Below are 12,422 nucleotides of genomic sequence, written 5' to 3'. Positions count from 1 at the left end.
ACAGGGATGGTGCCAGAGGATTGGCATATTGCTCATGTGGTTCCATTGTTTAAAAAGGGTTCTAAGAGTAAACCTAGCCATTACCGGCCTGTCAGTTTGATGTCAGTGGTGGGTAAATTCATGGGAAGTATTCTTAGAGATGGTATATATAATTATCTAGTTAGTCAGGGTCTGATTAGAAGCAGTCAACATGGATTTGTGCATGGAAGGTCATGTTTGACAAATCTTAATGAATTTTTTTGAAGAGGTTACTCGGAAAGTTGACGAGGGTAAAGCAGTGGATGTTGTCTATATGGACTTCAGTAAGGCCTTTGACAAGGTTCCACACGGAAGGTTAGTTAGGAAGGTTCAATTGTTAGGCATTAATATTGAAGTAGTAAAATGGATTCAACAGTGGCTGGATGGGAGAAACCAGACAGCAGTGGTGGATAACAGTTTGTCAGGTTGGAGGCCGGTGACTAGTGGTGTACCTCAGGGATCTGTACTGGGTCCAATGTTGTTTGTCATGTACATTAATGATCTGGATGATGGGGTGATAAATTGGATCAGTAAATATGCAGATGATACTAAGATAGGTGGCATTGTGGATAATGAAGTAGGTTTTCAAAGCTTGCAGAGAGATTTAGGCCAGTTAGAAGAGTGGGCTGAAAGATGGCAGATGGATTTTAATGCTGATAAGTGTGAGGTGCTACATTTTTGTAGGACTAATCAAAATAGGACATACATGGTAAATGGTAGGGCATTGAGGAATGCAGTAGAACAGAGTGATCTAGGAATAATGGTGGAATCTTATGTGGATAGGGTGGTGAAGAAAGCTTTTGGTATGCTAGCCTTTATAAATCAGAGCACTGAGTATAGGAGTTGGGATGTAATGTTAAAATTGTACAATGCATTGGTGTGGCCAAATTTGGAGTATTGTGTACAGTTCTGGTCACCGAGTTATAGGAAAGATGTCAACAAATTAGTGAGAGTACAGAGGAGATTTACTAGAATGTTACCTGGGTTTCAGCACCTAAGTTACAGAGAAAGGTTGAACAAGTTCGGTCTTTATTCTTTGGAGTGTAGGAGGTTGAGGGGGGACTTGATAGAGGTACTTAAAATTATTATGGGGATAGATAGCGTTGACGTGGATAGGCTTTTTCCATTGAGAGTAGGGGAGATTCAAACAAGAGGACATGAGTTAAGAGTTAAGGGGCAAAAGTTTAGGGGTAACACGAAAGAGAACTTCTTTTCTCAGAGAGTGGTAGCTGTGTGGAATGAGCTTCCAGTAGAAGTGGTAGAGGCAGGTTCGATTTTGTCATTTAAAAAGAAATTTTTTAAGCATAGGAAAGGAATGGATAGTTATGGGCTGAGTGCAGGTCAGTGGGATTAGGCGAGAATAAGCGTTTGGCACGGACTAGATGGGCCGAGATGGCCTGTTTCCATGCTGTAATTGTTATATGATTATTTGGTTATATTACTATTATATTCTGCCTTCAAATTTGACCTACCAAAATGAACCACTTCACGCTTATCTAGGTTGAATTTCATCTGACACTTCACAGCCCAGTTCTGCATAAACCAATGGTCTTGAATCAAATGATCTTGCCTGGTGTCTGGGGGCTGGATGTATCCGCACCCACGCCAAACCCCCCCACTCTGGCGCTCTTTCTCTGCCCCCACACCACTCCTGTGGCGCTCCACCCATATCATTCCCAACATTCTTTGCTCCCACCAGATTTACAAACTCGCTGTCTGCTCTATGTTTACAAGTACAGTACTGTGCAAAAGTCTTAGGCAGCCCAACTACTGTGCATATGTATATATATACACACACACACTCACACTAATAACACTTAAAAAGTTATTTGGCTTTATTTGGGATTAGGGCCAATTGCAAGCAAACGGCATCTTGATTGTAATGGACACATTGAGCCAAGGGGCCTATTTCTGGGCTGTATGATTTTAAGCAAAATATCAGCCCATTTATTTAATCACACTGCCAACATTAGCCTCCTTATATTCAGATCTTGTTTTCTACCTGACTGGCCCTCCAGTTCTTCTAATGATTGTTGTACTGTTTTAGGTTGAAGATCTGCATCTGGCAAAATGGGCCATCAAAGATCTGACTAGAAACTATGCTGTGCAAGTGAGAGCGAGAATTGAGCACTTTCTTGAACAAGAAGCGAAGGATTTTGTATGGAGTGACTGGACTGATTCTGTCACTACAGGTAACAGAAATGCTAGCATAGTAGCTCGCACAACGTTTGACAGTACAGGTGACTCGGGTTCAATACCCTGTCGCTACCTGTAAGGACAACTTTATATATTCTCCCCTTGACTGTGTGGGTTTCCTCTGGGAGTTCCAGTTTCCTCCCACTATCCAAAGACCTGCTGGTTGTGAAGTTAATTGGTCATTGTAAATTGTGTCGTGGTTAGGCTAGGATTAAATCAGGGGATTGTTGGGAGGCATGGCTCGAAGGGCCAGAAGGACCTGTTCTATGCATATCTTAATAAAATTAAAATAAAAAATTAGATGGTCAAAACACAAGCTAAATACTCGTTGTGGCAACTTTATTGGCTACCTCCTGTACCTAACAAAATGGCCACTGACTATGGTCTTCTGCTGCTGTAGCCCATCAAGGTTCGATGTGTTGCACATTCAGAGATGCTCTTCTGCACACCACTGTTGTAGCACATGATTAACTGAGTTACTGTCACCTTCCTGTCAATTTGAACCAGTCTGCCTATTCTCCTCTGACCTCTCTCATTAACAAGGTGTTTTCAACCACAGAAATGATGCTCACTGGATTGTTTTTGTCTCTCGCATCATTTTCTGTAAGCTCTGAATTCAAGATTTTTTTCATTGATATTACCAGTTCATAAGTGTAAAGAATAAAATAGTTGTTACTCCAGATCCCGTATTGCTAAAAAGAAACACAAAAGTTAAAGGACACAAAATGACAAGCCACAATAAATTTAAATACATAAGATCACTTTTACACATAGATTGACAGTACGTGCATTAAGTGACATGAGGCACAGGAGTGTCTGTACTGACAGGAAATGATAAAGTTGTGGCGGTTGGGGGGCACGGAGAGAGGGGTTACTGGGTGGAGGTGTTGATCAGCCTCACTGCTTGGGGACAGCAATTCTTTTTGCATCTGATGGTCCTGACATGGATGATACATGGCCTCCTCCCTGTTGAAAGTGGGAAAAACAGTCCATCCCTGTGGCCACACACTTCAATTCCACAGACCACTCCCACTCCAACCTGTCTGTCCATGGCCTCCTCTACCGTCAAGATGATGGAGCAATACCTGATCTCCCGTCTAGGTAGCCTTCTTCCTGCCGGCATGAACATCCAACTCACTGACCTCCATTGATATCCCTGCCCCCCACCCTTACCCCCATCCCTATCTATTATTTTAGTCTGTTTCTCTTTCTGTCTCTTTCCCCCCCCACTATAATCTCTCCCCCCAGCCCCACCTTTCTTTCTCTTTTATTTCCCATAATTCTCCACCTTCCCCCTAGCCCATTTCCCTCCAGCCTATCACTTCCTAGCTCTCTACTTCATCCCTCCCCCCACTTCTTATCCCCTCTCCACCATCCCATGTTACTTCACTCCTGATGAAGGGTTTTGGCCTGAAACTTTGTTATTACCTCCTCCCATAGATGCTGTCTGGCCTGCAGAGCTCTGCCAGCATTTTGTGTTTTTTAGTCCATCCTTCCTGATGTTCTGGCTCTTTTCTGGCTGATTTTTGTACGTATGTCCTTGATGGTGGGTAGGCCTGTGCAGGTGATTCATTGGGCGGTTCTGACTACCCTTTGTCAAGCCTTCCTGTCTGCCACTGTACAGTTTATGTTCCAAGCCATGATGCAGCTTGTTAGAATCCTCTCTACTGTGCATCTGTAGAAAGACATGAGTATAGGTATGCAGAGTCCAGATATCTTCAGCCTCCTCAAAAAGTAGAGGCATTGGTGAGCTTTCTTGACTGTGTAGGATGTGTTCTGTGAGGCTGTGTGAGATGTGCACTCCCAGGAGTTTGGAACTGCTTGCAATTTTCATTGTTGTACCACTGAAGTGAAGTGGGGGGAAGGGGTGTGAGTGGTATGAGTTCTCCTGTTTGGTCTTGTTGGCAATATGGAAGAGGTTATTTGACAGGCACCAGGCCTTCAGCCACCTCCTCTTTGTACCCGTCTCATCATTGTTTCTGATAGGTTATGTCGCTGGCGAAATTGACAATGTGATTGTTCGGGTGTTTGGCCATGGAGCCAAGTGTGAGCAGAGTGTTCAGCAATGGGCTGAGCACACAGCCCTGGGGAGAACCCATGCTGAGCATGAAGAAGAGGGAAGGGCAGTTGTACATCCTGACTATCTGAGGTCTGTTCGTCAGGAAGTCCAGCACCCAGTTGCACAGTGGTGCATTTAAACTGAGGAATAGGATTTTGTTCACCAAGGTCTATAGTACAATCGTGCTGAATGGTGAACTGAAATGCAGTAACAGTATTTGGACATAGAGACTGTTGTGCAAGAAAAGCACAGGGGTTCAACAGTTTCTGAAATACTCAGACCACCCCATCTGGCACCAGCAATCACTCCACGGTCAAAATCACTCAGATCACATTTCTTCCCCATTTTAATGTCTGGTCTGAACAACAACTGAACCTCTTGCCCGTGTTTTTTTTTATGCACTATGCACAATTTGATGCATTGAACATTGGGACATTGAGGAAAGCCCCCTCTCCCCATGAAGAATAGACACTTCACCAGCTCAGCAGAGGTGAGGAGGTTCACAGCCAGGGTAAACCCAAGCAAACTGTAGGGCTGGACAGCATACCTGGAGGTGTTGAGGAATGCATAGATCAACTAACAGAGATCTTAATTGACATCTTTAACATCTTTTTGAAGCAGTCCACTCTCCCTGCAGGCTTCAGGATAGCCACCATTATTTCAGTGCCCAAAAGAACAATGTTCTCTACCCTAAACAATTATCATCCATTGGTACTGACTTCAATAATCATGTGTGGATGGTAATGGATCATATAAAATGCCATCTTCCAGCAACGTTGGACCCTTCCAGTTCACCTACTGCTTAAACCGATCCACTGATGATGTCATAGCTTCTGTCCTCCACTCAGTCTCGTCCCACCTAGAAAATGATGCCTCATACTTCAGAATGCTTTTCATTGACTTCAGCTTGGAGCTTAACCTGATCATTCCTCAGAAACTGGTGGGTAAACTGGGTAAACTGTTCTCATTAGGACCCTCTCTGTAAGTGAATCCTGGACGTCTTAATGGAAATACCCCAGTCAGTCCAAGTTAATAGCAATATCTCAAGCTCCATCACACTGGGCACTGGTGCTCTTCAGGGCTTTGTGCTCAGCCCACTGCTGCTCACACTGCTGACCCATGACTGCACTGCCAGATTCAGGTCAAATCTCATCATCAGGTTCGCTGCTGATACCGTACTACAGCGGGTGGCCTCATCAGCAACAAGGAGGCATCAACACACAAGGAGGAGACAGGGAGCCTTGTCAAATGTGTGAGAACAGCAACCTGAGCCTCAACATGGACAAAACAAAAGAGATCATTGTGGGCTTCAGAAGGGCACAGGTTGACCACTCTCCATTGCACATCAATGGCTGTCGTAGACAGAGTGAAGAGCGCAAAGTTCCCTGGTGTGCACGTTATGGACAATCTAATCTGGACCCACAACACCTCACTAGTCAAGAAGGCATAGCAACAACTACACTTTCTGAGGAAAGTGTGCAGGGCCTCCCACCCCATTCTAACAATTGTCTGCTGGGGCACCATTGAGAGTGTCCTCTCTGGCTGCATTGTGTGGTACAGAAGCTGCAAGGCATCAGACCGCAAAACTCTGCAGCAAATAGTAAAAACCGCCAAGAGGATCGTTTCGGTCATGCTCCCGCCTCTTTGCAACATTTACTGGGAGTGTTGCAGACAAAGGGCCTAGACTATTGCTGAAGATCCCTACTATCCATCCCCACATGGTCTGTGACTATCTACCGTCAGGAAGGAGGTACTGGAGCAACAGGACTAGGACTTCTAGACTGAGTAATAGCTTTCTCCCCCAGGTCATGAGACGACTGAATACTCTGCTACCACTAAGGTCTCATCACGAGGACAGCAAGATGTTTATAGTTTACTGTTCACTTGCACTGCATGTTTTGTAGTTATATTTTATTAACTTATTTATGGTAATATTTTGGTTTATGTTCTCTGTGTTATGTGTTTTATGGTTGCACTGGGATCCAGAGGAATGTGGTTTCATTTGGTTGTATATACAGTATTGTGCAAAAGTTTTAGGCACAAGTATCTAAGATGTTTGCACAGTACCTATTTTATGTATGCATTGTACTGGAGCTGCAAAAAAAAATTCATGGCATATGTGAGTGATGATAACCCTGATTCTGATATATACCATATTATACAGGAGCAGAATTAGGTCATTTGGACCAACAGGTCTGCTCTGCCATTTCATCATGGCTGATCCATTTTCCCTCTCAGCCCCAATCTCCTGCCTTCTGCACATCTCCCTATCTCCCTTCGTGCCCTGACTAATCAAGAATCTATCAGCCTCTGGCTTAAATATATCCAAATGCCTTGACCTCTGCAGTCAGATGCAGCAACAAATTCTACAGATTCACCACTCTCTGGCTAAAGAAATTCCACCTCATCTCCTTTCTAAAAGGATGCCCCTCTGTTCTGAGGCTGTGTCTTGCAATCCCCCACTGTAGGAAATGTCCTCTCCACATTCACCTTATCAAAGCCTTTCACCATTTGATAGGTTTGAATTAGATCAATCCTCATTCTTCTGAATTTCAGTGACTACAAGCATAGAGCCATCAAACACTCCTCATATGACAAACCTTTCAATCCTGGAATTATTTTCATGAAACCTCCTTTGAACCCTCTCCAAGGTCAGCATATTTGTTCTTAGATAAAGGGCTCAAACCTGGTCACAAAACTCCAAATGAGGCCTCACCAGTGCCATATAAAGCTCAACATTACATCCTTGCTTTTATATTCTAGGCCTCGCAAGATGAATGCTAATATTGCATTTGCTTTCCTCATCACCAACTCAATCTGCAAATTAACCCTTAAGGAATCCTGCATGAGGACTCCCAAGTCCCTTTGCAGTTCAGGTTTTTGAATTTTCTCTGCATTTAGAAAATAGTCTATACTTCTAGATCTTTTACCAAAGTGGCTGACCAAATACTTCCCAAAACTCTATTCCATATGCCATTTCATTGTCCATTTTCTAACCTATTTAAGTCTTTCTATAGCCTCTCTGATTCCTCAAAACTACCTGCCCCTCCACCTATCTTTGTATCATCTGCAAATGTGGCCATGAAGCCATCCATTCCATTATCCAAAACAATGACAAAAACATAAAAAGATTAAGATAGGAACACAGGCTCTTAACTTGTTAAGCAGCCTCATGTGTGACATTTTGTCAAAGGCCTTCTGAAAATTCAAGAACACTACACATCCATGGATTCTTCTTCGTCTATCCATGCTGACTACGGCCTACTTTATCATGCGTCTCCAAGTACTTTGAAACCACATCCTTAAAAATTGGTTCCAACATTTTCCCAACCACTGAGATCAGACTGACTGGCCTACAATTTCCTCTCTCCCTTCTTGAGGAGTGGAGTGACATTTGCAATTTTCCATTCCTCCAGAACCATGCCAGAATCAATTGATTCTTGAAAGATCATTACTAATGCCTCCACAATATCTTCAGCTTCTTCATTCACAACCTTGGGGTGTAGACCATCTGGTGCAAGTGACTTATCTGCTTCGGTCCTTTCAGTTTCCCAAGCAAAGCGAGTGCAAATACACTCACCTCTGTTGGTTTTTTTTTTTTTTTTTTGTGTCACTATTTAATAATTTTTTATTGCATTTTTAAATGATTACAAAGTATGAAAAAACAATGTATATAACCCATACCCCCTCCCCTTAACCCCTCCCCCCTAACATGAATCATTTTTGAAAATTTGGAGCCCTTATTTACAAAAGACAGGATTAAATATATAGATGCTTTTAAGATGAAACAATTGGTTATTAGGGGAAAGAAATAAATATACATATTAAAATTATTACGAACTCCATGGAGCATGTGGAGATCTTCCAACCACCAGGCATTCTTTCTTTCTTTCTCTGTTGGTTTTTAAAAGCTTCCAAAACTTTCCACTAATTTTTGCTCTATTAGAGTGTATGCCCTTTCTTTGGTTTTTATGTTGGTTTTGACTTCTCTTGTCAGCCACAGTTATGTCATACTGCCTTTAGAATATTCCTTCCTCTTTGGTGTTTATATATCCTGGGCGAGGACAGAATGACAGATGAGTACTAAACATTGGCATTGTCAGCAGCTCATGAATGAATGCAAAGCAGAGTTGGGTGAGGTGCCAAGATTCCTCGTCATCTTCCCAGACTCGTAAATGTCTCAATGTTTATATATCATTTTCACAATGTGTCACCGAATGTCATTTGAAGCCACAGAGCACTTTCACAAGCTTTAATTTTATAGTCACGGTATTTTCAAATCCGGGATGTGTATCTGTTAACAGAACAAGAGTTCACAGCGTCCAGTACTGTGCAAACAGTACTTACACACACACACACACACACACACACACACACACACACACACACACACACACACACACACACACACACACACACACACACACACACACACACCCTCCCCCCCCCCATAAAAAGTATTCAGCCCTACTTGGAAGTTTTCATATGTAACACCCTGGTTCAGATTTTTACTGAGGACTATGCTGTATGTATTTCATTTCAGCATTTCTGTAAGAGCAGTCTGTTCTGCTTTCAACCTGTTTAGGTTACCATTAAAGATAAGGGATGCTTAGAAATGTGTGCCATCCAATCAGGACGCTGGGGGACAGGTGTTGTAATGGACACTAAGGTGGGTCGAGATCATTTTCAGTGGGAGATGGAGGGAGAAGGAGCTTGAGAGAACTGGCCATAGGATTCAGTCCGGCGGGAATGTGTGATCTTTTATTGGGAAGTGGTGAATAGGAGTCGGTGCAATGTGTACATCGAAAATGGTGGCTTCTGGAAGATTTGAGCTCCACCGTGCACACGTCATTGTTTAAGTATAATGGGCCCTTTTTGCTTTTTTCATTCTTTCCACGAATAACTAGCTACTTAAATTAACATTTTTAAATATACTTCTTTATAATTGCATGCGGTGTACAATCTGTTATTTCTTGTTGACGGGTAATTGTAGGGGGGCAGTAAATTACACAGCATTCACACAGACTGGTTTTGGGTGGACAAGAAATCCCAATTTCATGAGTTTGGTGGGACCAAAGTCATTTACACCCTAGATGCATGGAGCCTGAGAAAGGTGGTTTCTTCACCATGGAGTCCAGTGGCTGTTTGTAGGGGGCTAACGAGCTGCATTCACAAAGATGCCCAGTAAACAGGGGCTTAACATGTTTTATTGTTTTACAACATTGAATCACAGTGGATTGTATTTGACTTTTTTGACACATTAACAGAAATAGACTCTTCTGTGTTGAAGTGAAAACAAATCTCTACAAAGTGATCTAAATTAATTACAAATATAAAACACAAAATAATTGATTGTGAAAGTATTCGCCCAAATCATCAAAGATGCAGCCAATTGGTTTTCAAAATCATATAATTAGTTAAATGTAGATCACCTGTGTGCAATCAAGGTGTTCAATTGAATAGAGTAAAAATACACCTGTATCTGGAAGGTCCAACTGTGGACCTAGGCTGAGATTGAACTGTTGGTTGGTGTGTTAGGAAATAGTGTAGGTTTAAGTAGTGAGGAGGATCTGGAAAGGGAACCAGAAATGCAGGGTTTGGGTGAGTGCAGGTTGATGAGAGGAGGCTGGAATGAAGTTGAATCTAGATCTGGCAAACAGAAAAAAAAAACATAATATTGGAATGATTTCAAGTAATGGAGAGGTATGGAGGGAATCAGGAGATAGATACAAGAAGGTGTTCAAGTCACTAAATATGCATTGGAGTACAGTTAAGTCAATCATCAAGAAATGGAAAGAATATGGCACAGCTGTAAATCTGCCTGAAGCAGGCTGTCCTCAAAAAGCAAGAATGGGACTAGTGAGGGAGGCCACCAAGAGACCAATGACAACCCTAGAGGAATTACAAGCTTCAGTGGCTGAGATGGGAGACACTGCCCGTACAACAACTGTTGCCTGGGCAATCACAGCTTTATGGGAGAGTGACAAAGAGAAAGCAGCAGTTTAGAAAAAAAAAATCTCAGGTGAATTCTTGGCTAGAGTTTGCCAGAAGGCATTTGGGAGACTCTGAAGTCTGTACTCTGATGAGACCAAAATTGAGCTTTTTGGCCATCAGACTAAACACCGAACATCATCATAAACACACCATCCCTACTGTGAAGCACGGTAGTGGTTGTATCATGCTGTGGGGATGTTTCACTGCAACAGGCCCTGGAAGGCTTGTGAAGGTAGAGGGTAAAATGAATACAGCAAAATACAGGGAAATCCTGGAGGAAAACCTGATGTAGTCTGCAAGAGAACTGTGACTTGGGGAAGGTTAATTTTCCAGTGAGACAATGACCACAAGCATAAAGCTGAAGTTACACAGGAATAGCTTTAAAAAAAAACAAAGTTAATGTCTGGAGTAACCAAGTCTGAGTCCTGACCTCAATCCATTTGAGAATTTGTGGCTGGGCTTGAAAAGGGCTGTTCACTCACAATCCCCATGCAATCTGACAGAGCTTAAGCAGTTTTGTAAAGAAGAATGGGAAACATTGCAGTGTCCAGATGTGCAAAGCTGATAGAGATCTATCTACACAGACTCAAGGCAGTATTTGCTGCAAGGGTGCTTCTACTAAAAAAATGACTTGAACTGGGTGAGTAATTATGCAATCAATTTTTTTGTTTAATAATTGTAATACACTTAGACAAATTTGTAGATATCTGTTTTCACTTTGACATGAAAGAGTCTTTTTCTGTTGATCAGTGTCAAAAAAGCCAAATTAAATCCACTGTGACTCAGTGTTGTAAAAAAATAAAACATGAAAATATCCAAGGGGGTGAATACTTTTTATAGGCACTGTAGCTAGGGGGCGTAAGACTTATGCACAGTACTGTAGTAATTTTATGCATTGCACTGTACTTCTGCCACAAAAAGCAATCAATTTCATGACATACGTGCGTGATGATAAACCTGACTCTGCTATGGGTCTTCTTTGTGCACTCAGAGTAGGAAGCGATAAGGAGTGAGGAATCATGGTTGGGAAAAAGGGAAGTGAGCTGGAAGCACCAGGGACATATTCTGTAATGATTAATAAACTAATAGTTTGGAATCTAATGATCTTTCCTGGTGCCTCAGGACTGGGAGTGTCTACACCTTCACCATCCTTGGCCCTGACATTTCTTCTCTGCCACCTGTCCCATACCTCTCCTGCAACACACGTCCCACACCATTCCCAATATCCTTTGCCCTGCCAGATTTACAAACTCACTCTTCACTCCATGTTGACAAATACAATACTGTGACAAAGGCTTGGGCACCCTTGCTATGGCCTATGACTGTACATACGGAGAGATGACAATAAACTTGAACTTGAGTTGCTGCCACATGATTGGCTGATCAGATATTTCCATTAACAACCAGGTGTGCATGTGTACCTAATGAAGTGGATACTGAGTAATTATTTATTTATTGTGATACAACGCAGAACTGACCCTTCCAGCACTTTGAGCCATGCCACCCAATAACACCCCATTTTCTCCCAGCCTAATAACAAGCTAATTTACAATGACCAATTAACCTACTAACCATTGAGACATAATTTTGAAGGGCCTAGAATGGAGAAAACAGGAATTATCACATTTCATTACCTAACAAGCCAATTTCGATTCAAAATCAGGTTTTTTTATCACTGCCATAAGTCGTAAAATGTGTTACTCAGTGACAAAGTTAACTAGTTTCACAGCATATGCCAGTGATATTAAATCTGATTCTGATTTAGTATATAGTGCAAAAATTACCAAAAGTTACAATAAAATTTGGAAAAAAGTGCAAAAGAGGAATAAAGAGGTAGTGTTCATGAGTTTGTGGCTGTTCAAAAATGTCATGAATTCTGTTCAGAAATCATAATGTTACACTTCCCTGTAGTATTTTTACCTGGTTAACATGGCAACCTAACCAACCCAACACAAGCCCCAATCACCACTGCTTCATCGTTTCCTGTCAGTCACCTTATGTACAGACACTCCTGTGCCTAGGATCACTTTATCTACATAGACTATATCTTTTTTTTATAAGCTATCTTATGTATTTATGTTTTATGTTTTTTTTTACTTTGCTTTTATATCGTTGTCCTGCATCAGATCTGGAGTAACAATTATTATTTTGTTCT

At 42.0% G+C, this 12,422-nt stretch overlaps 1 protein-coding gene across 1 annotated transcript in view; it reads left to right on the top strand.

Moving 5' to 3' along the window:
- LOC132391075 (interleukin-5 receptor subunit alpha-like) overlaps positions 1-12,422 on the top strand; it is a 77,075-nt gene that overhangs the window by 39,627 nt on the left and 25,026 nt on the right. The window contains exon 6 of the mRNA XM_059963799.1: positions 2,066-2,210. Coding sequence (XP_059819782.1) covers positions 2,066-2,210 — 145 coding nt within the window. The remainder of the gene's footprint in view (positions 1-2,065; positions 2,211-12,422) is intronic.

This window comes from Hypanus sabinus, chromosome 3, assembly GCF_030144855.1.
Source record: "Hypanus sabinus isolate sHypSab1 chromosome 3, sHypSab1.hap1, whole genome shotgun sequence".
Classification (NCBI taxonomy): Eukaryota; Metazoa; Chordata; class Chondrichthyes; order Myliobatiformes; family Dasyatidae; genus Hypanus; species Hypanus sabinus.
The sequence above is the reverse complement of the archived record's forward strand: the minus strand, read 5'-3'. Positions and strand labels throughout refer to the sequence as shown.